This window comes from Indicator indicator, chromosome 14 (genome assembly GCF_027791375.1).
Source record: "Indicator indicator isolate 239-I01 chromosome 14, UM_Iind_1.1, whole genome shotgun sequence".
NCBI lineage: Eukaryota > Metazoa > Chordata > Aves > Piciformes > Indicatoridae > Indicator > Indicator indicator.
The window spans coordinates 12,646,940-12,673,327 of NC_072023.1; the positions used below are offsets into that span (position 1 = coordinate 12,646,940).

The 26,388-nt window shown below is 39.5% G+C and overlaps 1 protein-coding gene across 1 annotated transcript in view; it reads right to left on the reverse strand.

Moving 5' to 3' along the window:
- STAB2 (stabilin 2) overlaps positions 1-26,134 on the reverse strand; it is a 74,230-nt gene extending 48,096 nt beyond the window's left edge. Inside the window, exons 1-19 of the mRNA XM_054386474.1 lie at positions 26,051-26,134; positions 22,973-23,106; positions 22,169-22,284; positions 18,172-18,257; positions 17,235-17,304; positions 14,959-15,054; positions 14,585-14,710; positions 12,445-12,641; positions 12,028-12,161; positions 9,433-9,566; positions 8,534-8,616; positions 7,904-8,053; positions 6,918-7,061; positions 6,137-6,199; positions 5,925-6,044; positions 5,275-5,328; positions 4,056-4,136; positions 2,912-3,064; positions 293-355 (exon numbers count right to left, since the gene is read on the reverse strand). Of these exons, the coding sequence (XP_054242449.1) occupies positions 293-355; positions 2,912-3,064; positions 4,056-4,136; positions 5,275-5,328; positions 5,925-6,044; positions 6,137-6,199; positions 6,918-7,061; positions 7,904-8,053; positions 8,534-8,616; positions 9,433-9,566; positions 12,028-12,161; positions 12,445-12,641; positions 14,585-14,710; positions 14,959-15,054; positions 17,235-17,304; positions 18,172-18,257; positions 22,169-22,284; positions 22,973-23,106; positions 26,051-26,134 (2,088 nt within the window). The remainder of the gene's footprint in view (positions 1-292; positions 356-2,911; positions 3,065-4,055; positions 4,137-5,274; positions 5,329-5,924; positions 6,045-6,136; positions 6,200-6,917; positions 7,062-7,903; positions 8,054-8,533; positions 8,617-9,432; positions 9,567-12,027; positions 12,162-12,444; positions 12,642-14,584; positions 14,711-14,958; positions 15,055-17,234; positions 17,305-18,171; positions 18,258-22,168; positions 22,285-22,972; positions 23,107-26,050) is intronic.
- Positions 26,135-26,388: the final 254 nt, after the last annotated feature.

Here is a 26,388-nt window from a genome sequence, read left to right on the forward strand (position 1 = left end):
AAAGTCTCTCTGAAATAGATGTTGGCTTTACCTGGGAAAAGAGTCAGAGATTCTAGATAAAGTCTGTAAGAGAACTTGCACCAGGAAAAAAATAATGCTGAAGTGGCCTGGTGATGCACTCATTACCAAAATGAGACCCAAGTACCATCTGTGTTTATTTTTCATGTCATCTCCTGTGTTCACTGTTAGTTCTTTTGCTCACTGTATTGGAAGAGCAGCAATCTGCATATGGGGATCCTGTCCCTCTATGCATTTTGTAGAACTGGGGAATCTGTCAGCAAATGTCACTTACAATGGGCTTTGAATCCTGGGGACAGGGAGCCAAGGCATGTGGTAAACAACTTGTACAGACACCCTAGATGGAAACAACAAAACAGTAATTTGAAAAGGTATTATGTGAAGTACTGAGATGCATACTTACAGATGATGTACCCTGTAAATAAGTATATCTGTTCTATGACTTTTAGCTGTTACAGCATGAATCTGGAACTGAACAGTAGCACCAGGGTGGTATCTGCTGGCTTTGATTTTTGCTGCGTGGTTGTTAATTTCCACCTTCCCCTCTTTAGTTTAATTTGTCCTTCCCCTAAACCCTTCTCTTTTAAGAACAGGAAGATTCCTAAACCAAAGACAAACAGAGTCATGAATGCACTGGCATCTTTTGTTCAACCCAGCATAATCTACTAACTGATATTGTCAGAGAATCTAGTGCAGCCTGCACATTTTTATGAGAATTCTTTATTTCTTCTCAGGAATATCATAAATTAGTTGAGTCTCATATATAGACAGTTGGAACAGAAATTTCTCTTGTGCATAGGCTGTGAAGAGAAAAATATTCTTTATTTCCATATCATAGATCCTGTCCTGCATTGTGATCCAGCAGTGTTTAGCTATATTTGGTTGTCTCTACCTATTAGCTAATTTATCACCATGTGGTGGTGACAGAGGCTGGCAATTACAGCACTGAGAAGATTTAAACTCCAGTGACAGTTTCAAAGGTGTATCCTCTAACAGGCTCCATGTGTAGTAAGTTCAGAGAAGTTGAGCCTTCCAGTGTGTAGATATGGAGTTTGTTAAAGCCATGTAACTTGTGACTGCTAATGTCCTGTGTTTTAATCAAGTCAGAATAAATCCTAGAGCCAGAATCTGATGAGTTTCACAATCAGTGTTTCACTATGTTTCACAATCAGTGGGCAAATAGCCATGAATGTGGATTATAGTATTTTCACCAAAGATTTATCACTGGAATTGTGGGGAAAGAGTTAGATACTACCTTGGATTTAGTAGTCCCTCACATTTTCCAGCATTTAAAGGAATAAAAGACAATACTTAAAGCATCTGAGCATCAAATAGTTGAGGTACCAATGCCACTACTATGTCTGAGTCAGACATATTTTTGGCAAATACATGTGGGCATTATAAAAGCTTATTGATAAGCTGTGTAGTCATGGCTGAAGCTGACTTAGGCTTTTGGCTTTCCTTGCATTTCTCAAGTGTCTGATTGTTCTTTTAGAATTTAGAAATCTGGTTGATGGCTGTGGAAAGTGTTTCTTGCTGTTGGCATTGCTCTCCCTGATGCTCAGTGCCACTCAGTGTCACCTCTTTGCTCCCCTTTCCCACCTGTGGTGGTGGATCACATGTATAGTTCTTGTAAATGTGTACAACTTCCAGGTCCTATAAGGTCTGTCACTTTTCACTGGATACCACGAGTAGTATTTACAAGGTGACATTTTTCTTCTGAGAGTGAAGGAGGTGGCAGGTGAACAGTAAACCCACTGCTCCCTCTGCTACTTTTCTTAGTAGCAGTGCTCTGCTTTTAGGCTTGGATATCTGACTGCATTTTAAAACATGCATGAACATTTCAAAGCTGACAAAAGTTTCTGACTTCAGCTTCGAGAATTTCTGTGACAGGTAATATTTGTTTTGTCTTTAAATAACTTTTCACAGTGTTGCTTTAGAATTGATCTGTGTCAGACATAGGTTGTAGATAGGTGTCTGGTAGTGAAATCAAGTTACTGGAGTGTAATTTGAATTTATAAGGCATTGACTGTTTTTTTTTTTTTGTATCAGAGTCTGCAGCTCAGCACCTTGCCTGGTTTATGATTATATTGCACATACAGCGCTTTGAAGTAATAGTTCCTTACTGCCAACTCTTGTGCTTTCTTCGTTAATTTTTAATGCTGTCCAGCTCTGCTGGGAACCTCTTTCAAGGCTGTGGATCTGGACTGTTGTAAGGTAATAAATGTTTTGTGTTACTGCACTGGAACTGTTACTGGCCCAGATATATACCTGAAGACAGTCCAGTAACAGCTTGTTGGAGCCATGCTTGCTGCAAGCAAAAACCTCAGTCTGATCCTCATTCTCCTTACCAGAAATAGCATCTGAATGTAACCAAGTGTAAAGGCCTGTACTGTGTTACCAAACTGAACAAGGTATGTCTAAATCCACTCTTTGAAATATGAAACAGCTTTGTAATGCCTAATTTGAAGAAAACTGGAAAAAAGCAGAGCTAGGGGAAATTGTGGTGTCTAAAGAGAACATCTTTCTGTTATGTTAATGTTTTTAACTTGCTGGTTTCTTTCCCTGCAAATCATGTAGATGTATGCACAGGTGGGATTCAGGAACTGGAGGAGAAAGCTTGACTAGAGAAACAACATATTAAAAAGGGCTTCTATAAGAACTAGATGCATTAAATAGGTATAGGATATGCTTGTGTGAGCTTCCTTTTTGCAAGTTATTTGTATCTGTGCAGTACTCCTAGCCAGGTGGCTGTATGCCATTGATATATTAATATCCAAAAATACCTATTTTTTTGATTTTAATGGACAATATCAGGAAAAGTAGTAAAGAAGGAGCTAGAGTGCCAGGTATGGAGCAGTTAAGAACTACTGATTTGTTGTGATTTTCCTACCATTGCAACTTGACTTCTTGTCTTGTCACAACGATGTGGTAGAATTGGAACAATTGTGGGTGGGATAAGGACTCCTGAAAGAGTATAAATGTGCCCATTTTTGGCAACAATATCTGTTTCTTCCATTTCTTCTCCATTCACCAAGACTTGTCCCTATGAAACAATGAATTACCATTAATAATAACATTTTCATAAGCAATTCAATTTCTGATAAGTTAATTTCACAAATTTCTAGTCAGGTTTCTTTTTAGTTGTTTATTTTTAATGACACTTGTGTTATGCAGGAATCATGCATGTGTTGTGCATTTTCTTGATTCCGGTCTACAACACTGGTATCAAAAGTTTTCCTCTTAAGCTGCACTGTTAGCTTGTGGAACTGGTGTTTAAAAGACTGGCCAAAATGGGATGACTGCTGATGACTTCAGATATTGATTTTGGTAGGCATTAAGAAATTTTGGTCCTCCCTATGAGAAAGGGGAGAAGTGGTGAAAGAATCTGTGATCTATTCAAATTCATGGGAGAAAAATTTATTCTTTCTACATTTACTTCAGCTGCTCCTCTCTTTTCTGGAACATTCATATTTGACTAAAAGATAAATAAATAATAAAAAGGTTCAACTTACAGATAAGCTTGGCTTAGCAAAAATAGTGACAAATTAACACCTTTAAAATGTGTTCACTAGGTTCATCAGGATCAGAGAGTACAGCATTAAAGGGAATGAGAGAATATCTTTTTGCACTGAGAAGTGTTTAAAATAACCATAATATATAACAGTGATTTGAAAATATTTGAAATAGTTGTGTTTTGTTTTTTAGCTAGCGGAGTGTAAATGAGGATCATTTATGAGCTGGGACTAACCATAAGAAGAAAGAAACTGCAGGCTGTCTTATGCTTCATTATAATACTAATTTCTCACAGTACATGGGACTGACAAGTTACAGATTCACTCAGAATCACAGAATATATCTGATTGGAAGAGACCTTCAAGATCATCCAGTCCAACCAAGTTGAAAATTTCTGCCTCATTATAGCAAGAAGTTCCTTTCATAATATTCCCCCTCCTCCCTTTTCCATTCCCCCTGCATGCAAATGATTGTCTAGATCAGAGCTAGCTGCTTGCAGGTGAAACCTGCCTTTGACTTACAGTGCTGGTCCTGTTAAAATAAATGAACTGCTTCGCCATACTTCTGATGTACTCTATTGAGACAAGGCTGGCAATCTCTAGCTGGAATAAATATAAATTGATTGAAAGAAAGGTAAGATCATTATTCATTCCAATCCATGGGGATTTGACAAGAAATACCACCTGTCCCTTTAGGGAGAGCAAATGACCTTATTAGCTACATGGGCAACCTTGCATTGACTAACCTGCTTGCGTAAGAAACTTAGAGTGATTGAATTTTGTGTGAGCTTGCTGATTGCTGCACGTGAAGTGCTTGTTGTCCCCTCCAAAATATTAACTTTTCTTCTAATTATGGCAGCTAGTCTAAGTAAAGTTATCACCTCTTCCTAAAAGTAGTTCTGTTTGCATCCTTGTACCATTGTGGAAATGGTGGCACTGATAGCCCACAAAGGCACATGTGGATCTCATGCCTCTGCTCTCTGTGATCCTGCTTTGTGCTGAGAGTGACCTCCACCTTGGACACTGAATAGGTCTTTTTGTGAAGGATATGAGCACATCCTTCCTTCCCTACAGCAGGGGCTGGGATGGGAATGAACTTCAGTCTTCTCTAGCCTTTCTGGTATTGCTGGGTTCTGCTCTTTTTTTTCCAGTAGGAAAAGGAAAAAACAGGCTGCTTAGAGGGTGACAAAGCCACCTCTTTCTGATAAACAGAGGACTAATTTTAACAGAACAGGCTCAGAGGGAGAGCTCAATTTCAACAGCAGCCAATACTTTTCTGGTTACTTTTTCCTGCAGCCCTGCCAAGCTGATGGTACACCTGACAGCAGTTGTTGCTCCCTGGCAGGCCTGGGGTCTCAGGTTCAGGATGATCATATATTTTAATTTTTTTCCCCAGTTGTACCATGTGCCCATCATCTATATTTTAAAGTGGGAATAGTTACTTGCTTGTAACACACTAGTGTGACACAAAATGGTTTTGATTTGCCTTGATTCAAGGACTACCTCATGGCTCCTAGCAAGGTTTAATTTTTAATGAGTGACCCTGGGGTGAAAGGTTTGTGTTCTCTCTTAGTGACCTTTATGTGACTGCCCCTAGTAAAGGCAGTAGCATAGCTGCTGTTTACAGGACAGCCTTCCTGTGCAGCATTGGGTGGAGGTTCTTGGAAAACCCCTGCCTTCAGAATGGCAAAGGGCTTGAAAATGCTCTTGTGCTCCAGATCAGTAAAGTGGTCCTGCTCACCTCAGTATCAGAGACAATGTGGTATCGAACCAGCTCCAGCAACTTCCATGAACCCTGATGAAGCAAAAGAAGAGACAGTTTTAGCACAAGATGAGTCACTCAGATCCAACCTGGCCTGCTGAGAGGGTATGGGGGTGAGAATGGTGTTGCTGGCTGGTATACCAGAAACCTCTGTGTCAGTGCTCAGCTTGCAGCATGCACCCTGCCACTCTGCGCTCTCATTCTTGCATCACCTTTGGCATGCATCTTTCACAGCTTGTCATGTGTATTAGGAGAGGCAGGAGGTGTCCAGAGAACACTCCAATATCCATCTCCATCGACCCCACTGGCAATGATGGGGACCTTGTGGCATCTGCTCCTTTTGACTGTTCCACCAAGGGTGACACCTTCCAGGAGAGGGTTTGAGGCTTTGCCATGTGGCTGTTGGGGCTATGCTGTTCAGGCAAGAGGATTGTGGACCTGGTGTCAGGGACTGTCATCCCTTTATATGATGGGAGACCCCAAAATCTGTCCTTCCCTAGGTGTCATCTTGATCTTTAATTGAAGATAGGAACATAGCTTAGACAACCATTGGACAATGTATGTGTGCATCTGCTATATATCTAAATACATACCTACTATCTAAGATCTGCATTATAGAAAGACAATACCTCTGCAGAAAGCAGGTAATCCAGAGCCTCAGTTTTTATATTACTCAAAGCCTCATTACTTGGAACAAAGACTGTGTAAGGCCTGTTGTCCTGCTGTAAATCCATTCCCAGGCCAGTCTTCTGTTTTGGTTTAAAAATAAAAGTGAAATGACATATTAGTATTGAATAACATCTGAAAATAGCTTTATGGAATTGCCTTCCTGGATCCTTACCTCTATCAAAGATGTAAATTGGCTGTATCTTTCATTATCTTGAAGTACTGACATTATGGTTTCCTGAAATAAGATGAAAGTAAGATTTATTTTATCTGGGAACATGGAATAAGTACCAAGTCTTATAAAGACACTTTTTAAATTACTGTAGGATTCTGAGTTATTGCAGTTTGACTATGTTAGGATTTCCTTATTGTTTGGATGGCTAGAAGTGGCTGAGATGATAGCACTCTTGACCTGGTGCCATACTGGTTTATAGTTTGTCCTTATTGTGAAACACTCTGTAGTCATAGAACATACAAAGAGTGTGTATTTGGGAAAGTGCTATTACCTCTTCATTCCCAATGAGAAAGAGTTGAAAAATGAAATATATAAAGAAGTGAACTCTCAAGGAATTATGTTAAGAAGGGCACCAAAGTGCCTTTCACATTAAAATTATAAAATATTATAATGTTATTCTTTTGTGGGAAGGAATTGCAAATCTTGCCTGATATCTGTCCAGATGTTCCTCTTTTAGAATGTTGACTGGAAGTCAGTGTGGTGTACTAATTGTGACTGACAGTTTCACAAGGAACTACTCAAATGCTAAATCCTCCATGGACTAGCCTGGCAGAAGAGTGAGCAGTTGTTTGCTGTGGAACCTGTGTCATTGCTTGTTGCTTCTCTGAGCTGATACACGGTGGCTCAGCAGAGTTTGTCTGGCTACTGTCAGTCATCCTCTCTTACACTGAATTAATGTGAAACGATTTAAAAAGATGCATGTATATAGTTCATGGCTCACCTCTTTGCTGCTTTCAAATGTTGGCTCCACAATGTCCATGGCTTTGTCAATAATGTGCAAAATCCCATTGGATGCAATAATATTACCCTGCAAAATTTTTCCTTTCTTCTTTCCTCCTTGGATTCTAATTCTTAACTGATTATCCTGAAAGAAGCCAGGCAAGGGACACTGAGCTTTTTATTATGGAATGACCATGGAGTACGAATGTTGAATAAAGTCTAACTCCTCTTTCCATTACCAACAGCTGAGACATCTAAATCTGGGAAGGCTAATGGTTGCTTCCAAAGCTTATCAAGGAAACAGAAAAAAATTCCCTTAACTTTGGATCAGGACCACGTTATTTTGTTTCAGGACAGCAAAGTTCAGAAGAAAAGCAGGAACAGGACCTGTGGGGAGAGCAGTATGCCTAAAAGGGGTCTGATGACTACAAGTAATAAAGGTCTGCCAGGAAATGATTTAGAATGTAATTGTACTGAAAGGGTCAATCCCTGTAAACTTAAAGGACTACAGCCCATTTCCTTATATTATATGTAGATTTAAACAACAAAATATTGCTGAATCTGCATTGTACTGTAGCCTGCAGGAAACCAACAGGCCTCAGACAGCAATGATATTTTCCTGTTCTAAATGGAGTGTGTACTCAGCAGAGAAATAACATAGATCTCTTTCCTCAGATGGCACTGATCTACTTCAAGGTGACATAATTTTAACAAGTATTTCTGGAGCAGTCTGTGTTAGACTGCTGGTGTCACTCAGGGGTGATACATTACAAAAGTCATTCCTGTTTTCACTGATTTTAGTGGGGAGCTTGCTGATAGGTTTAAAATTTCGCTTGAGCTCCTTGTAACACATGGCTTCGTGTATGGCTTTTCCAAATTCAGCAGCTATTTGCAACTTGATGTCTCACTGCAGAAAGAATTTTCATACTCCTTGTTGGCTAAACAGAGAGTTGTACTCTTGCTGAGGTAGGCTGGAAGGCCACTTACCTTTTCTCCCTTTGAAATCTCTCCTGACTTGCCAGTCAAAGTATATATTACATTAGTATTATTCAAGCTACTGGTGTTCAGCTGACCAGCAATTACATGGAGTTTCACAAAGTACTGTGCTTTCTGCTTATTATTCAGAAGATCTTTTATCTAGAAGAGCAGAAGAACAGAGATTTATTTCAATACAGGCTTCACTTAAAAATAATATTATGGTGAATACTTTTTATTTTCCTTCAGCTGTTACATTCTGAAATGTTTTCTTCTGAAGTGATATGATAGGGTCTGAAGAAAATAGACACTACTCCTAGTTTTAGTTTGTGTCATACTGAATCCTTATGTCCCTGCATCAACACTAAGTACCTCCAGAGTTGTCCTGACTTCAGGGGAAGGTACTGATGCTCAAAACTTCTATATCAGGCCACCTTTTTTTTTTTTAACTAAAACTATTTTTTTTAAAAAAATCACCTTTACAAAAAAGGTGCTGAAAATTCAGATTTTAATTCAGACCCTGTCTCAACCAAGTGAAGAAACCTTAGGCATAGCCATGCATCAAAACACATTTGGCACAGAGAAGAATTCTGAAGGAGCTAAATCCCCCTCTATTTAAAACTCTGCCTGTAGTTTACTTACATTTGTACCTTTGAGCCCTCTGTTTGTTGCTACAAGCACGGTAAATGGTCCCAAAGTACTCAGCGGCCATTCATAGGCATTTCCTTGTTCGAAGAGAGGGTGGAGGGGGGGAAAAAAGAATAAACTTTAAATGTATTTTGAAAATCTCATTGGAGGAAGGGACTGTGTAATCTGTGCCAGGTATGCAAAAGAAAAACAATATTTGAAGATTCTAAAATTCAATTAATTGAGAAAGGCAGATGGAATGCGAAATCCAGGCACTGCTGCATGTTTGGTACAAACAAAGCATTCAAAATGCTTCTGGCACTCCATATTCTATGACATGCATACCAGGCTGGTGGGCATGAATCTTCATGGGGTGGGGGTTATAACCTCCCCTCTGTTGACACTAAATGATATATGACAAATTGTAGGAATGTTTATCACTTCTGCTTGGAAATTCTAGCAGACAGGAATTCTTCCTACAGGAAGACTGGGGATGGACTGTTTAGAAGTGCTTGTAGTGATAGGATGAGGGGTATTGGTTTGAAGCTGGAGCAGAGTATATTTAGATTAGACATAAGAAGAAAGTTCTTTGCAAAGAGAGTGGTGAAATACTGGAATAAGTTGCCCAGAGAAGTGGTTGTTGCTTGTCCCTGGAGACATTTAAAATCAGACTTGATGTGGTCCTGGGCAGCTTGATCTAATTGGAGGTTGGACAAGATGACCTTTGAGGGTCCCTTCCAACTGGATGCAATCTGTGAATCCATATGGCACGGTGAGCAAAGCCTGCAGTAAGTAGCATGTGTGCTATGTCATGCTGTCAGCAGCACCTCCCTGCAGCAGGAAGCACTGAGGCAAGACCCGGCAAGATCAAGCCACTCAGAAGGAGCTGACACTGCTTGTGTGTGGTCACTTACCCATGAGCAACAAGGCAGATGTCAGCTTGCCTTGCCATCGTCCTCCCACCTCAGCATTCAGGTCCTGGAGGCGCTCCATGATGTTTCCATAGCACACAAACCCATTTCCCACGGAGCCTGCCTGGCATGTACACCTGTGAAGGGATCATCCTTTTAGCTTTGTGATGATGCTCTGTAGTGTCAGAGGGACTCCAGCTCCACCTCCAGGCTTAATTAATTGCTTCTTAGAAGGCACTTTCAAGAAGCACCCGTGTATTTTAGTGTAACCTTTGCTTCTATATGCTGTAAGGTATGTCAGTGTGTAGGGCAGCTTGGTGGCTGCTTGTCTGACATGCTGAGCCAGGAATCACTGGTCTTTTTTGCAGGTCGTTTTTGAACGTGGAGTACACAATATCCTCGTTTGTGTTGCAGCCTCTGTTTTCCAAATGTTGTGGTTGCTGGAGGCCAGAAAGCCACCGAGAATGCCTGCCTGTGGGAAGGAGAAGCTACAGCATATAAGGTGTGTGGTGCCACCCTTGGCAGTTGTGTGAAACCCCACTCCATGAGACTCAGCAGGTTAATGGTAGTTATGCATGAAGGGGATGATGGCAGCTCATCAATACTTGTGATAGCCCAATGGGATTGGTAGGAAAAGGCAGGCAGAGGTATCAGTCCTTTCACCAAAGCAAAGTGGTTGTTTGTTACCCTGACCTTTAATTATTTTGGAAAACGACAATTGCTCTTTAACATTATCTATTTTTTCTGAAGCTGCTGAAGCACAGAATCTTAAGCTTTTTCAGATGTATGCTTTATGCTGATGCTGTCTCTGCACTGGAAATAGCATCTCATTTGTAACACCCTGACTGTCCCATGGGTACTCCATTGATGCCTGCTGGTTTTGTCAATATCAGCTTTCTTCTGCAGTCTTCAGAAAAGCAGCTGCTCCTGGGAGACTGGCTGAAGTTGTCAGCTCAGTCATGAACTCACCTTCAGTGCTAAAATTGAAGCATGCTTCAATTGTCAACATGCTGCCTGCACGGAAAGAAACCCTAACTAGATTTAGGAGGCATATGTTGTCAAACACTGCCTTTTAATAGTCTCTTTCCTAATTAAGTCTCAGCATGATCAATATTCATATAAACCCTGTCCATGATTCATCTCTCTGGGTATTTTTTCTAAAGGCATTGTTTGAGAAGGAATGTTATTTCACACAAGCAGAAGATGTCCCTTATGCTGCTGTTACAAGCACACATCCACCACTCACAGCACACAGTAGTATCAACCTGATGCCAAATCATCCTGTGCATGGTCTCTATCATGGCTGTTCTTCTGGTCATAGCAATATTATTTGAAAATCCTTACAGTTCCTGCAGTCTGGAGGGCTACCTATAGATTTAGATGGGTGCTGGGATTTTGGCCAAGAGGCTTAAGCTTTGACTCCTCCTGGTCCTGGGTAAAAATAACAGTCTAAGCATCTCAAATTTTTAGGATATGATTCTGATGGTGAGCCATCTCCTTTTTAAGGGAATCTCTTGGGCAGAGGGTATGACTGTGGAACCCAAATGAAAGGTTTAGAGGTGGGAGAGAGGAGCAGCTCATCCTTGGGAGCTGACCCCTTTCTTCTGATGGGTAACTATTGATGTACTTTATTGATGTACATGGCCCCTTCCATTTCTGAGCAGAGAAGAAAAAAATCTTCAAAGGAGCTGAAGAACAGTTTAACAGAAAAAACAAAACAAACTGGCAATGTGAATAATCTCCTGTGGGAACACTTTGTCTGTATAGATCTATATCATAAATAATTTGTTCCCAACTTAAAACTAATGTCCCCAACTTTCAGCTCATGAAAGCTAACATTTTGGGGACACCCCATTAAGCGTAGTACTAACTGTTACTGGGCTATAGAAACACATCATCTATATGGTTTGGTTTAAGTTAGCTTTGTAAGTTTAGTGTTAAAACTGACTTTCCTCCTAACATCTGTGCAGCAAAGCTCTGTACAGGAAAACAAACAGCCAGAGGTTTTACAGTTTCCCATGTTTTTGTCTTGTGATTTTGAGGACTCTGCTGAGCTTGGTGTTACTTTCACAGCATGGAGGTCAGATTCTCTAGTACTAGTATACTAAAAGAGACAGGGCTCCAGCACTGTATCATGATAATTAATGCTGATTATTTTTTAGTGTGCTGCCTGGTGTGCTTCTGGCCCACACCAAATAGCATTTTCCCAGGCACAGCTGAAGAGATAGTGTGTGCCAGGGACCTCTGCCAAGAGGCAGTTACACTGTTTTGGAAGACTTTAGCTGTGAGCCAGACGATGCTGCTTACCCTAAGGAACAGAAAAGAGGTCTCCAGCTTTTTTATTTACAGGGGTAGAATGACCTCTGAGTGCTATAAAAATAAAATCTGGCAGGTATTAGCAATTGGACTGATGAAATCAAACACTAGACTAGTTGGTTGACCCTAACCTCATTAAATCTTGGAATCTGTCCTTGATAAAGAAACCATTAGTGGTAACTTCAGGAGGTGTTAACCCATTGCATTTGTTTTAGCAGCCTCTTTCCTAGGGGGGAGGAAGGGTAAACTGGGTGAAGGCTCCAACAAGCAAAAAAGACTCACGTAATCTGTCCTGGTGCAACCATTGAGCATTTAGCTTTTTTATGGCAGGTGTTGTTTGTCTCACAGATGTCTGTCATGCTGCATCCTTTCCCAGGTACAAAGTTTGTGTAATGCTCCTTGCATTCACAGTGGGACTAAATTAGAAAGAGAGGGCATAGAAAAATTAGACACAAATTGTTCATTTTGGCATACTTTCTAGACCTAGAATCTAGAGACAGTGAGCTTCCAAAGCCTTAGTTAAATGCCTGGTGAGTCCATATGCAAGTATAAAACTTAGCTATATTTAGACAAATTCCTTCTAGGTTTTATCCACTCAGAGAAACTACCAACTCTCATGGCTTCTTTTTGGAGAGAGAGCATTATTCCTTCCTAGGCAGCTGACTTAAGAAATAGCTGGGGCACCTATTCAACACCAACCTTTCCTGGACCATCATATATGCAAATGGTGGAGTGTGCAGGGCAATTCCCATCTGTTGCTTGGCAGGGGTCTATGGGTAAGCAGACTTGACCATCTCCTCTGTAACCTTCTTGACAGGTACATTTGTGCTGATTTGGTCCAAGGTAAATGCAGTCAGCATTAGGATCGCAGATCTTTTTGAAGCAAGGGTTGATAGCTTGTGAAAAGATAAATGAAATAAGTGAATTATCGCCCACAGTTGTGAAACTGGAGATGAGGATTTGCCAGAGTACCTCTGTGCCAGACAAAGCCCAGGCAGACTAAACTTCTCATAACAGCCAGGTCCAAAGTATTGCAGCAGCAAGAAGACAGAAGGGAGGAATGTGTTTATATCAATGTAGCAACCAACTGTTTTCTTTTGAACAGAAATGAGCTCTTAACTTGGCAAATTGGGTTATAAACAGATTAAACATGTAATGTGCTCATTAACATATCAGAACTACTTCCTTGCTGTCTGAGATTTTAACTAGAGAAGATCAGGTAGGTGATACGAGGGCCATACAAGCTTTAAGCGTGTGTGATATCAGTTGGAAAATATTGCTTAATACAATAGACCTTCGCTGCTTGCTTTCAGGTAATTAAACAATATAATGTCATCCATTCAGCTATGCAGAAAACTGGCCAACAAGTACTTTAGTTGAGTCATCCACTCTGTTGTAGTTTCAGGACTGGACTGGGAGCTCACTAGTTATTTCCATGAACCTATTTTTTGGCCGTATCTTTGTTTGTTACAAACCCAGTGGTGTTTGGAGAGCTCCTTCTCACATATTCATGTCTGGCTTAAGATATGGTCAAGCACATATTATATCTAGAAGGTGGCAGGCCCCAGACTCACCTGTCTTCCCCTTTCCTCTTGTTCTTCCTCCTCAGCTGGGACTGTGAGAGATCGCAATTCTCAGTTTTGCTCTTTCAAGCATTCTCTTCTGTTCCATTGAAAATCATTCACACACACATTCATACGCTCAAATCAACTATAAGTTATTCTACTTCCAGGCAGGGTCTGAGGCAACTACTCCTACCCTCTTACATACTTAGCTGCACTAGTGCTACTTGTCCTCTGCTTCCCAGCCAGTCCAATGTAAAACACACTAGCTTAACTAGTGACTCCAGTATCTAAGGGTACCAGGACAGGGGACCAACACCCTTGAGGGCTGAATCAATATGAATTCCAAGGACTCTAGCATCTTCCTTCTGTGCTGGTTGATATAATTTCTCTGCCTATGCTGCCTACAAGAAGAACCTCCCATTCCCAGAGGAATGACTTTCTGAGGACTTGCTATTGGATGATGAAGCCTATTCAGAGAGGATAACACCATAGTTAGGATCAGGAAGATTTAATGTAAGTATTCCAAGGCAGGATAATGAGTACTGTGTTTCTGACCTGATTAAAGACAACATTTACTAAATAGTGTTTTCAGCAGGAGGTACAACCATTTTCTTTATTACTTGGTCTAGAAGAAAGAACCAGTGCAGTAAGATGCAGTGCAAGTAGAGGAAACAAAAATCTAGACTCTTGTAATATAGTTAATTTGAACATTCAAGGGCAAGGCGAGTAGTCTATAAAAACGGCTTTAAAGTAGATATTTACCTCCAGCTGAGATGCTATTACCTTTGTTCAGTGAAAAACAGGAAGGCTAAAATGATCTTTACTTGTCTGAAGAGTTTATGTTTAGTGATGAAGCTGAGCTGCCACATGATGGATATTCAATAACTATGAACCCTTTGTTGCTGTTGTTGATTTTTATGGAAGCAGATGATGGGGTTGAACTTCAAGTAGGGGGATGCAATGGGAAGGGGTTTGTAAGCACTGATGACCCACCTGTCAACACTGTGTATTTAAAGGGGCTTACTAGCTTTAGTCTGGTTGCATGGACTGGCCTTTTTGCAATATATTTCAATAGGACTGATGGGCTTCTGAAGCACGTTTTAGGGTTTAGTTCCATCCTGAAGGAATCTAGTTTGTGCGGATGAGACTACTTTGGGATACCAAAGAAAGAATCATTAGATGATGAAATTTGGTTCAAAAACACATTCAGTATCTAAATTATAATACTAATGCTGTTGTATAAAAATAACTCAATGGACATGGAAATTACTCACGTTCACATTGTGTACCATCTCCATGGTAGTTGGGCAGACACATGCATTGCAGCTGTCTTCCATTCTCACCTGAGGCAGCACATCTGGAGTTCGCAGGGCACTGCAAGGCCTCACATTCAGCTATTGCTGAGGGACAGAGGGTGAAAGGTTAAGCTGTGTTTGCACACTGTGCCAGGAGGCATTGTGCTCATCAGTGAACTAGTTCAGCGTACGCCTGATCTAGGGACCATCGATACCATTGCTGTCATCGTTTTTCTGGCATCAGTGATGATGTTTATTGTGTTTCATTGCTCTGAGACTAATTTTACACTCATCCTTAATAATTCTGTGTCAGAACTGTTGAGTATACTGTATATGAAAAGCAATCTACTTACGCTGATCACACCTGACCCCTTTGTATCCAGACAAGCAAATGCATCTTCCGTCCCCTGTAATTCCACTGTTGCATACTCCATGAACACAGTCACAAACTAGATGGAGAGATGGAGAGATTGATTTGCTTTACTGAATAATAATGGTGTTAAAAGACATTGTTAGTGGTTACCCATAGCATATAGTGTTCAGACCAACAGCTTTTCCAAAACCAAGCTTTGACCTGGTTTTCTGAATTTGTAGGCTTCCAAAAAGAAAAGATCAACACCCACAGCTGCATACCTCAGTCAATTAACTTTGGATTTTTGCCGGCATTAATAGCCTGGGGCCTGAAAATCTTCAGGACACACACTGTAAGCACCAAACTAACTAGTTGCTAATGCCATAAAACTTGTAAAATTTGACATAGAGTCTTGAGCCAAAATTGAATAGAATGTGTAATATAGACCATTTTTATACCTCTTAGCAAATTGCTAATTTTTGCTTCAATTTTGTTTCTCAGCCACCTCCAGAAGACATGAGCTTTGTGAGTTTTTTTCTCCTGTTACACAGAATTTATCTAGTTAAATTGATAATTAATCACTGTGTAGATCTCAGGCTATTTTATGGATCTGTTCCTGTATCCTGTCATTTCTGGCCTTGTGGTAATATGAGCACAAGATGCTGTATTCAGAGCCCAGGCAACTATGAGACCCTTTTATCAGTGGGTTTTGAAGTCTTAAGGACCCAAAAAACCTTTATAATGAAAACTGTTTCAGTTATGGTAATACTTTTTTAAAAGGCCCTTTGCAGTTACCCTTGGAAAAATTTCTAAGGTGAACAGAGTTGTGTTGCTGACTTCATGTTTAAGCTGCAGCAATGTAGCGTATCCTCTTCCCTTTGCAAACATTGTGTGTAATCATGCAAATCACCTGCACTAATTAACTGGTAATCTTCTACATGTGTTTGTGGTCCTACTATAAAATGTCTAAGGCATGACTGAAAAGCAGTTAGTCACAAATGCACAGCATAGGTGCTTAGAAGAACTTGGAGGAGCTCGAATATCAGAAAACTGAAGTGCAAAATGTTGCTTAAATTCATATGTAGCTGATTCCTCTGGCAGCTTATTGGAAAAGAATTACATTTAAGATGTTGAATTCATTCAAGTACCCTATTTTTCCTGCAAATGTTGGCTGAATTACATTTCTGTGTATCAACACTGGCATCCAGTGGACAGCTGGTGGAAAAAGGGCCTTTGAATCAGCAGTTGTGTGGGACTGGTGTAGAAAGCCAACATGGGTAACTTAAATAGAGTCACATTTGTGACTCATTTGTGACTCTTTTGTAGAAACAACTTTAGGTAGCTCTTGAAGGGAAAAAAAAAAAGAGTTTTACTTAGAAATAAACAACTATTAACACTTAAGAAAGAGAATTTTCTTAGTGTGATTTTCTAGGCAATTTTCTGGTTTGTCAGTTTAATGTTCAGCAGGGACAGGTAAATCAAATACTAGAAATAATTTAAAAAATCCAGGCAAAACTGGAAAATATTACACAATATATACAGCTGTGCTACATATGCATGGCACAGAATACTGGGGAGAGAACAACCAAATTTGACTTAGAGACAAGGTGGTATTCATGGAGGATGGATCTGGGAGGAGCCTTTTAATACAGCAACTGAAAGGCAGTCTCTGGCTGCTTCCACTCTTCCTCTAGTTGTTAACTGTTAGCCTCCAGTATGGGATACCAAGCTAGAAAGATTTTTGGCCTGATTGAAAACGAAATTTTTTTGAGTCAGATATACTGCTGTAAATGCCACATGCTTTCGTACAGATGGTCCAATTTGTTGATGTATTTAAAAACCATACCAAAACACTGTAAGCTGCTGGAAATCTGGTATGTTCCCACCCAATATTTTAAGTCCCATAACAACCTCCTGTATTTAGATCAAGTAAATGCAAATCCATAATTTAGAGTGAAAGGTGAACAACATGATAACTGGCTAGCAGGGAGGCATACCTGGAGGAAGACACATGTGATTCTAAGCCTTACTTTAATTATTTTTGGAGCAGTGCACTGAGAGTCTTGTCTGTGGAGTCCTGAATTGAATCCAGCCTACTGTCAGTGAGGAATTGAGTAGCTGCCTGTTTTCTTTTCCTATTTTGTTCCCTGAAGCAGACAACAGCTCTTGATGGGAAGCCCTTAGATGCTCTGCCCATTTCTCTGTGATTACTTAGTGTCTGAGTACGACTTTCACTCACTTCTTTTCCCCACTTCAATAAAGAAAGCTCAAACTTACCTGATCTGCAGTAAGGACCAAATAAATTATCTGCAGCACATTTTTCACAGGCTGTCCCACTAAACCCTTCCTGTGAATTACAGAATGGAAATCAAAACTTAATTTTCTCATCTATCTCTATATGGAAAGATATATACTTAGCAGCCTGGAAACAGTTGCCAAAAGAAAATAACATGAAAGGTTCTATCAGCAAATCAGAAATTACTACTGCAGTGTAGAAAACGTCTTTTGAATGATCTTCAACACCCACCCTGTCTCGTCCCCAGGCCTCTTTAAAAAATATTCTTTAGATCTTACACTTCAAATCAGATGTTTCAAATATCAAGTCAGCAACAAGAACAGTAACTAATCTTAATGCACAAATCATTCTTACAATTGTTAGGTTGCATTTTCTGACTACTTTTTATTTCGTCTCTTTTTACCATGTTCTCAGATGTACTTTTGGTGTAATGAAAAGATTAACCAGTAGAGGGAGAGGAAGAAAAGACTAGAGTTTTTCTTTTTTTAAATCTTTTTGGTTGAAGTTAGTAAGCACTGTATGTTGCATGCTTTACAAAAAGGTTGTACTGAGAGTTCAGTCTCAAGTATAAGCACTTTCTAAATAGGACACAAAGTCGTAAGTAATAGCACATTCTAAAAAACAGAGGAAATTAAAACACCTGTTTCAGGAAGACAAGACAGAACTTTTAAAAAATTTCACCCAAACATGCTCAAATCTGGAGAAGGAGCAGTGTAAGGATTAGTGCAATCCAAGGGGAAAAAAAAAAAAAAAAAAGGACTCCAAATAGGTCTTCTCTGCTGTTTCTGAAATTCTTTAAAAAATGTGTTTATACAATGGAGTATGCATTGTTCCTTAGAAGAATTTATGTGGGTTTTGTTTGTTTGTTTGATTCTTTGTTTGTTTTGTTATTGTTTTTGTTTAATAGAAAGGATGTACCTGACAAGTGCATGTTCCATTCCCATTTATACCCTGGGAGCAGCGTCCTCTCTTGTTGCATGGTGATGCAGCTCCTCCTGGACAGGCTAGAAATGACAATATTAAAGCCATCAGTCAGCTCACTCTGACCCTTATGTTCCCTTTGTACATTAGAGGTATCAGTCTCAGAAGCTGCAGACATGAGCTTCAAATGACAGCTGCTGATTTACAGCTGCTCGAATCTCATCACTAGAATCTCAGCTAGAACAGAGACTGTCACCCTCTCTAATTTGGGAACTTATGTTAGTGACTGTAATCACAGGATTGCCCCCAAAATACTTTTCTTATCCTAAAGTGCTGTATTGATTCTGTTCCTGATGATCCTTCCCTATCTGCAGACACTGAATTATTATCTTTTTCTTTTGTTAGAAGTGGTTTACCTGACTGCTGCTTCTGTATTCTAATATAACCCTGACTGATGGAAAATTTGCTGGCAGAATTATATTTGATGCTGTATTTAAGTAAAAATAAGGTTTTTTTTTCTTTTCCACACAAATTGTATTTGCTTTATGTAAGAAGTTCTTTTTGCATGCTACCTCCCATAAGACTCATATTTGATTCAAATTGTCTTAGAAACTGAAATTTGGTTGCCTGACAACCCACTTCTGTCCGCTGTGCTCTGGCCACTAGTAAAACTCACATGCCAAAGATGTGCTGTGCTTTTCAGATCCTCTGGCACTAAATCTATGATTACAGGCAGTGATATACCAGGTGAGACAAGAGTCTGACCAAAAACCTCAATCAGAAGGAGAGGTTAAAAAACAATGACTATATTTCCAGATCAAAAGAGTTCAGTTTTTGAGGTCCATTTTCAAACTTTTACTAAAAGGTTGCCTATAAGAAATGCATATAACAGTGACTCTTAGATTCTTCTGTCAAGTTTTTCTGCCTCTAAGCATATCCTTATTTTTTATAGATGTGCAGCCTCTCTGGGGAAATGATTTATTAACCTCTTTCCATAAGCCCTTCCTTCCTGTAATTGGAGTTCCCATTAGGTACCATAATCCTGATGCAGGTGGTATCTGAATGCATCAAACTCCTACTGCCCTCATAGGTTCCCTGCTGCATCTTACTGGTAGATTTATTGCTTAAAAAGAGTCTCAGTTCTGTGTGGGTAGGGATGGGCAGCATTGGATTTATGCTCCCTCTGAGTAACTTAATCCTGGTTTAGAGTGTTTAAGTGATGCAGAAGTTCTCATGGAAATGAATTTTATTTGGACAGAGTGATGGGCAAATAAGTGGATGTGTGTGTGTGTGTGTATACACACACACCTACATTTAGGGAAGGCTTTGGCAATACACCAGTCTGTTAATATTTCTTAATTTATCCCTTAATGCTGAGTCTGTGAGATCTGTTTGTTCTGAGTAAACCTCATGAAATTTAAAGATGAAACTTCTAGTGCAGTTTATCTCATATGTGCTGTAATAAAAATATATATCAAGGACTGAGATGAAATAAGTAGAAATGAGGTAAAGTAACAAATGTGTATACTTTAAAGTGGCTTTTAGTGAATCTTGCTTTCAGGCTACCATGTGATAGGTAGATTTCATCTTTAGGACTAACACAGATGCAACCTGTTTAGTATCTGCTCTGAATAGAAACAATTTTACCTGCAGTGGTTTTTTGGGAATGTGCAAAGAAAGAAAAGACTCAGAGTGCATGGCATGATTTCTATGAAAAGATACTTTTAATTGCTGACAAATCAGGTTTTTATGTCAGCTGGCATTCATTACACTTCCTCTTGTCTTCACTACCTCTTGTCTTGTGTTTTGATAACAGTGGCAAGGGACAGCTTTATCAGAAGTTTAGCAAATTACCATATTGTAGGAGTTTGGTCAGGGAGATAATGTGCTTCCCCTGGCCAGGGGGGCTGCAGGAGGCAGTGCTGGGACATTGGAGCGATGCTGACACAGTCACCTGCTACCACCCTAGTGCCAGGGAGGAGTGAAACCTTTGCTTTTGTTTAGGGTACTTTTTGAAAAGTATTACAAAAGAGGTGATGCTTCTTAGCTCTTACAGCTGCTGGAGTACTAGGCCAAATTTTTATAGCTAGGCTAAAATAGCTTAAATCTATTGGGTTTTTTCCCCTCACAGAGTTTAATTCAGTGCTTCCTGAGTGTTTTCAAATGTGGTATTTCAGATTACTTTGCCTGACTCCTTACAGGCTGAGGCAGTGAGTAGAAGTTGGAAGGAAGATGTATTTTGGACCTATAATTTGATAGAATTAATTTTATTATCTTTCTTCTTGATATTTTTTTTCCTTTTCACTTCCCCCCCATTATTCTTACAGTGCTTTCTACTCAGTTACCCATACATGTGCACCTTTCAGGTGATACTCAGGCTTTTCTTTGGAGCCATGCAAATATTTTCCCACAGCTGGGGTAGGGAGTACTTCCCATTAAGCTCATCTGCTACACATGTGGGGCATCTGAGCTCCGTCAGTTTTGGTATCTGTGATCAGATTGTACTGGCAGTGTTAAAATGCTGTGTTCTTTTTCCCTGGACCTTTTCCCTGCTGTACCATTCCCTTTTCCCTTGATGTCTTTTTACAGAGGGATGGGTGGGTGACTGGTTGGCTTAGGGCATTTTGTAGAAAGGAGAAGGAGAACATCAGCATTCATTCAGACTGTTTCAGCATGTGCTATCATTTAAGGAAGTCAGAGTGTTATTTAAGACCTAATTCTGTCATTGCCATCAGTTGTTGAATGTGAAGTAAGCCTCTAGTCAAGGATTTTTCCCTGGCCTCAGGAAGGACTGGCTTTCTCCAAACGTTTCAAGGTGCAACAAATATGCTTATATTGTTAGGGCAAAGAACTATTTTCCTCCCAGTGGTGCCAGTAACAACACTGAGACCTTGATGCTTTGCTTTTTGGGGCTGGGTAGTTTGTCTGAAGGAAGAGATGGCTTCCTTGCCTCTGCAGCCTCATGTAGCAGTTCAGGCAATGCTCTAGCTCAGGAGAAGTGAGCTCTGCTCCTCTCTAGAAATACTGATGCTTCTCCTCTTGCCTTCCAGAGCACCTTGAAGCATGGGATGACAACCACATGGAGTGTTGCCTTCCTCTACCAGGTACTTAGCCTACATTTGATGGAAAATTAGTAAATCACTACACAAGTAGCTGTCTTCAGAAGAAGGTAAGACTACACATGACATACTCAGCTATTAGCACATCTCTTTTGTGAGTTGGATTTTTGACTGTTTTGCATAAGTAGATAAATGCCTGGTGTTTAAGTCATAGCTTGAGCCACACTAAAATAGCTTTCACACTTATTTTGTGAACTTCATGGATATTGAACCATACCTTTACCCTTTTAAATAAAGGAGGAAATGCTCTCTTTGGGCAGGGAAACTTCCTTTGTGGATCTTGATACCTAGTTCAGTAGCCTGGGGTTTGATGCGCTTGTGGTGATGCTGAAAAGCTTTTCCTGAGGAAGGTGCAGTGGGCGGAGTAGTCCTGGTTGCCCCTGGTTCAGGAATGGCCTTATTCAGTGGAGGCTCAAAAAAATTGGAGGGGAAAACTGTTTCGAGTTTTGCATCGAAAAAATAAAGAATTCAAGAGATTGGGAAATATTTCAGACTCAGATGAGGGTATTTTTGACCTAAAATGAAACAGTTGAGCCTGTGGCTTGAAAGTTTTAAGTTTTAAAATCCATTGTGCAGATGCTCCAAAATGAAAAGCAATTTTTCAGGCATTGAGTTTGAGATGAATTGTCTTGAAAATCTCAAAACCAAGGAGGTTCCTTGATTTATTTTTTTTTTCTATGAAATTTTCTTTTTAAGTGAAGCTTTGAATATGTGTTCTTCTCCAAATCTTCTGAGTTTTGACTGAAAACTTCTGTTTATTTCTACTCCTATAATAAAATCTAAGCATCAAACTTCTCATGGCAATACTTTCTGAAGAGAAGACAAACCAGTGGTTCACTTTAAAATCTTTTCAAACAAAACAAACTAGAGCTTACCCATGCAGTCTGGGCCCCAGTGGCCCTGGCAGCACTCAGGTTGTTCAAACTCCTTCATACAATGATGCCGACATCCCGGAAAAGAAAGTGTGTGTGTTTTAGTTTCTAGATAATACCTGAGGAAAAGAAGTTTTAAGAGCAGCTTTAAAATAATTAAAAGCCTTCTGTGAGGAAAAGTGAAATTCTTAACCTCCTCTTATCTTTTCAGTTCCAGACAAGACCTCTTTACACTTAGTTGTATTGATCTTGCTTTTTTCCTCATTAAAATATATGTTACACATCAAGGTCTAAAAAGATACTTAGAGCTGTTTCTTATGCATTTTATATTTATATTTTTTGTTTGTTTTTTACTTCTATAGCCTAAACACAGCGTTTTTTCTCTAAGTTTTTAATTATCATTTTAGAAATTATTTAATATCAAGGTTCATTAAATACTAAGTAAGCTCACAATAGTTACATTTTCCCTAAAAGATTGTTGTGGAATTATTTTTTTTTAAATTTGAAAGGCAAGATTTAAAATCTGTTTGAGATATTTCTTCCTGCTCTTCACCCCACACCTCTCCCCAATATGGCAGTTTGAAAATCTGTTATTTATATGATAATACATTATATGCATGATATATAAATATGTTGATTAATTTTAGGCTTGAAGTACTCTGACCAAAGCTTGAGTACTGGAACTGGTTAAGGCAATGGTAAATGACAAGAAAATAGCATGAAATAGAGCATTTGTAATATGAATTAACATTTTTCTACTTCATGGAGAGCAATATTAATGGAGAAAAGCTCTGACAGTAGAGATACCTGCAGTCTGGTATCCCACTCCTATTGGTCATTTTGGTGTAACCAGCAGGGCACTGGGTTTCGAAGTTTGAAGAGCAAGGGACACATTCAGTTTTCATTCGAATGATCAGCTTCTGATCACATTGCTTCTTAATCTGTAATCAAAGAAGATTAATGAAAAAGAAAGAAAAAATATCTCAGAGTTGGTTTATCTCTGCCTCCAGTGACATTACCGAAAAATAGCAATTTTAGCTTAGCTTTGTTGTCCTCACAGCTCCAAGCTCTACCCTGTTCAGCTGGAGCTCCCTATTCTGGAGCTAAACTTGGCATTGCAGTATGTTGTCTGCACAAAATATGTCCAACCACTGCGGGATAAACCTTTCTAAGCATCATGTTTCTCCTAAGACTGCTTCATCAGAAAACACTAAATTCAGCAGACTTAAAAGCCAGGTTACCTAAAGAGCAGGAGCTTACAAAGTGTTAGTTCTGAAGCTGTCTTGCAAACCTAGAGCAGGATGGAGAAAGACAAGTGCAGACAAATATTTTCTCCATTCAATAGCAAAAGCTAAACACAGGTGTGAAGGAAGTTGCTCATGGATTTGTGCACACAGAGCACATCACAAGCCTTTGTTCCTGTCAAAAGCAGATTCCATATTATCTGTGCCACCCTACTGAACTAAAGGACCGTGGCTGGTATTTTCAAATTATCATAGAAGAATGACATCTGGATTTGCATTCAAAACTGGTAGGAGTTTTGGGCCTGCCCTCATCAAAATACATTGAGAGGAACAGCTTCCTGTTTTTTGAACCTAGAGAAATCCCCAGATGGAGCCAGCCTAGTTTGGGAAACCTGGTCATAGTCCTCTAGCTCAAATGCCAGGGGCTTTAGCCCTTTGCTGTTGAGGTCCCAGCTTCAAGAATGCAAATCTAACAAGTGATTGAGAAGGTGGCAAAAAGGAGAAAGGGCTTAGGGTATTATCACAGTGGTGACGTATATTGTGGTTGTAGAAATGATAGATTTGAAAATGTCTATACACCAAAAATAATGTCTGTTTCCTACTACTAGAACAGTTGACCGATTTTAAAGCAAAAAGTCTTTGCTGAACTCCATATAATGTTGTCTTCATCTTCTTTCTTCCTGATGAGGATTTGTAGAAATAATTTCACAATTCACAAATTACAGAATGGTAGGAGCTGGGAAAATAGTGAGAAGTGATCTAATGCAAAATATAATCTTTAAAAAACTAAGTGCAATAAATGTAATCATAATTCTTGGAGAGGAAGTACTGTGAAGTGTTCCATTTTCTATTCCAAGATAACCATTTATCTGATGTTCTCTAAGTATGGATCCATTTAGGTAGTTTTAACTCAAGCAATATTGACCATGAGAGATTTCCTGTCTGACACAATAGAATTGAAATTAACTCTCTGAATGGGATTTCAGTTAAGCAGTTGAATAGTCAATTAAGGCAGTGCCTGAATCCATTATTAAGCCAATGTGAGGAAATAATGTTTATGCTGAATAATTGTACCTGCCCACTGTGTGTGTGTGCATGTGTGTATGTCTGTAGGGGCCTGGCTTTGCTGGCCTCAGGTCTAAGGTGGTCCCCACAAACTCAAACCAGAGCATCTCTGTACCTTGCTTCTCATTCAAAACCAGTGCATGAGGCACCAGCACAAGGGGGCTTGAACACTTCAAGCCTTTCAAAACCCTTATGCTCAACACCACTCCACCACCTTCACAGTCTATCCTAAACTAATGCACCAGAGCAAGAACCAACAGAGAGCAAATTGTGGGCACCTTAACTTCTATGTGCACTCCCACTAAATCAGACCAGTACTGTTAGAGTTGAGCAACCATAAACTGGACATTGGCTGATTTTTCTGAGTCTTTAACCAAGTACACTCCTGAAGCCCTGCTCCTGGCAGGTGCTTGGGATAAATCATTAAGAGTCTGAGGCTGGATAAACTGCTGGGCTTGTAGCATACTGAGGTTCAGAAGTGAAAAAAGCTGTTGATAGGGGTGGTTGAGATCATCTCATTGCAGAAGTTGCTATTGAAAAGGCACCCCAGAAAATTTTGGTTTGTTTTGGGACAAAAAACAAGTTATATGCTTTCCTTAGCACCAGATACAAACCACATTTTTTTAGAATAGCGGGGTTATTTCCACTTTCTCTCTTTTCCTCATTTTCACTCTTTGTGGTAAGAGAAAATGAAAAAAAGTTATTTGCTAGTGGCTCTTCACCCTCCCCCTTCTTTCTTTCTTTTCTTTCTTTTTTTCTTTCTTTCTTCTTTTTTTTTTTTTACCACCTGTTTGTACTTTCCAAAGGATTTTTACATTAAAAACCCAACCAAACAATCATGTATCTCCACAAGTGGTTTTCCCTCCCTATTTGTTCCCTGTGCTTTTGTCTCCTCTTCTACAAGATATTTTTTTTCCCTCCAGATCACAGTAATTTAAAACTTCATCCTTAGTACAGTTTAAATGAGTGAATGTCTCACTTGAGCTTCTGCTTCTGATCCCAACATTTCCTGCCTCTCTACAAGGGTGGCAAAAACAGATTTTGTGGAATCCATAGGCTTTGTAGTGACAAAAAGCACCACAAATATTTTTCTTAAATTTCTAACTTTATACAATCACTTCCAATATCTCAGTTCCTCAGATTTCCCTCCTGCCCACCTGTCTGAAATAGCTTTTCCTTCTTGTGGTTAGTAGAGCAGTTAATTTCCATTATGGAAAAATTACTGCTTTCGTCTTCTGATTTATCAGAACTTCTATTGCTTTTCTTTAATTGCTTTTGCCACGTTTGCACTTTTTAGAGACTTTGTGGAGCTCTCATGCCATATGTGTTGAGTCAAATTCTCCTGTGGAATAAACAGATGCATTTCTGCTATTTCAGAGGACTGAATTACAGAGCTCTTCACTTACAACTCAGTGTCACATGCATCAGTGACTGTTAAAGTGGGGTTTTATTCTACCAGATAACTATTCTCTGTATGTGATAGCTATTCTCTCTGTAACAGTGAATCAACCCCCATCCCTATAGTGTGATACCAACACATAATAATTTGTTACTTAAATAAAAAGCTGTGTCTTACCTCATTTGGCACTTGTGACATCAAACATATTTTCACTGCAGCCAAAAAAGCCAGAAACAATAAAACAGCAGGATTTTTTTCCATTGTGAAGAATAAAATTTTTTTTCCTTCAGAGCCCTCTACACATGAGAACTAAAATTCTGACATGAGCTGATCGCTTGTTAGAGATGCTATTTCTTCTGCATCCTTAGGTGAAGAGTTTAACAGGACTCTTCTCTTCCTCAAGAAAAATGAGTGAAGGATACAGCATGTGAAGCTTGCCTGCAGGCAGGAAAAATTCCAAAATGCAGAGTGTTTGCTGAAAGTTTTCTCTGCAAAGCTGAATAAACCCTTCCTAA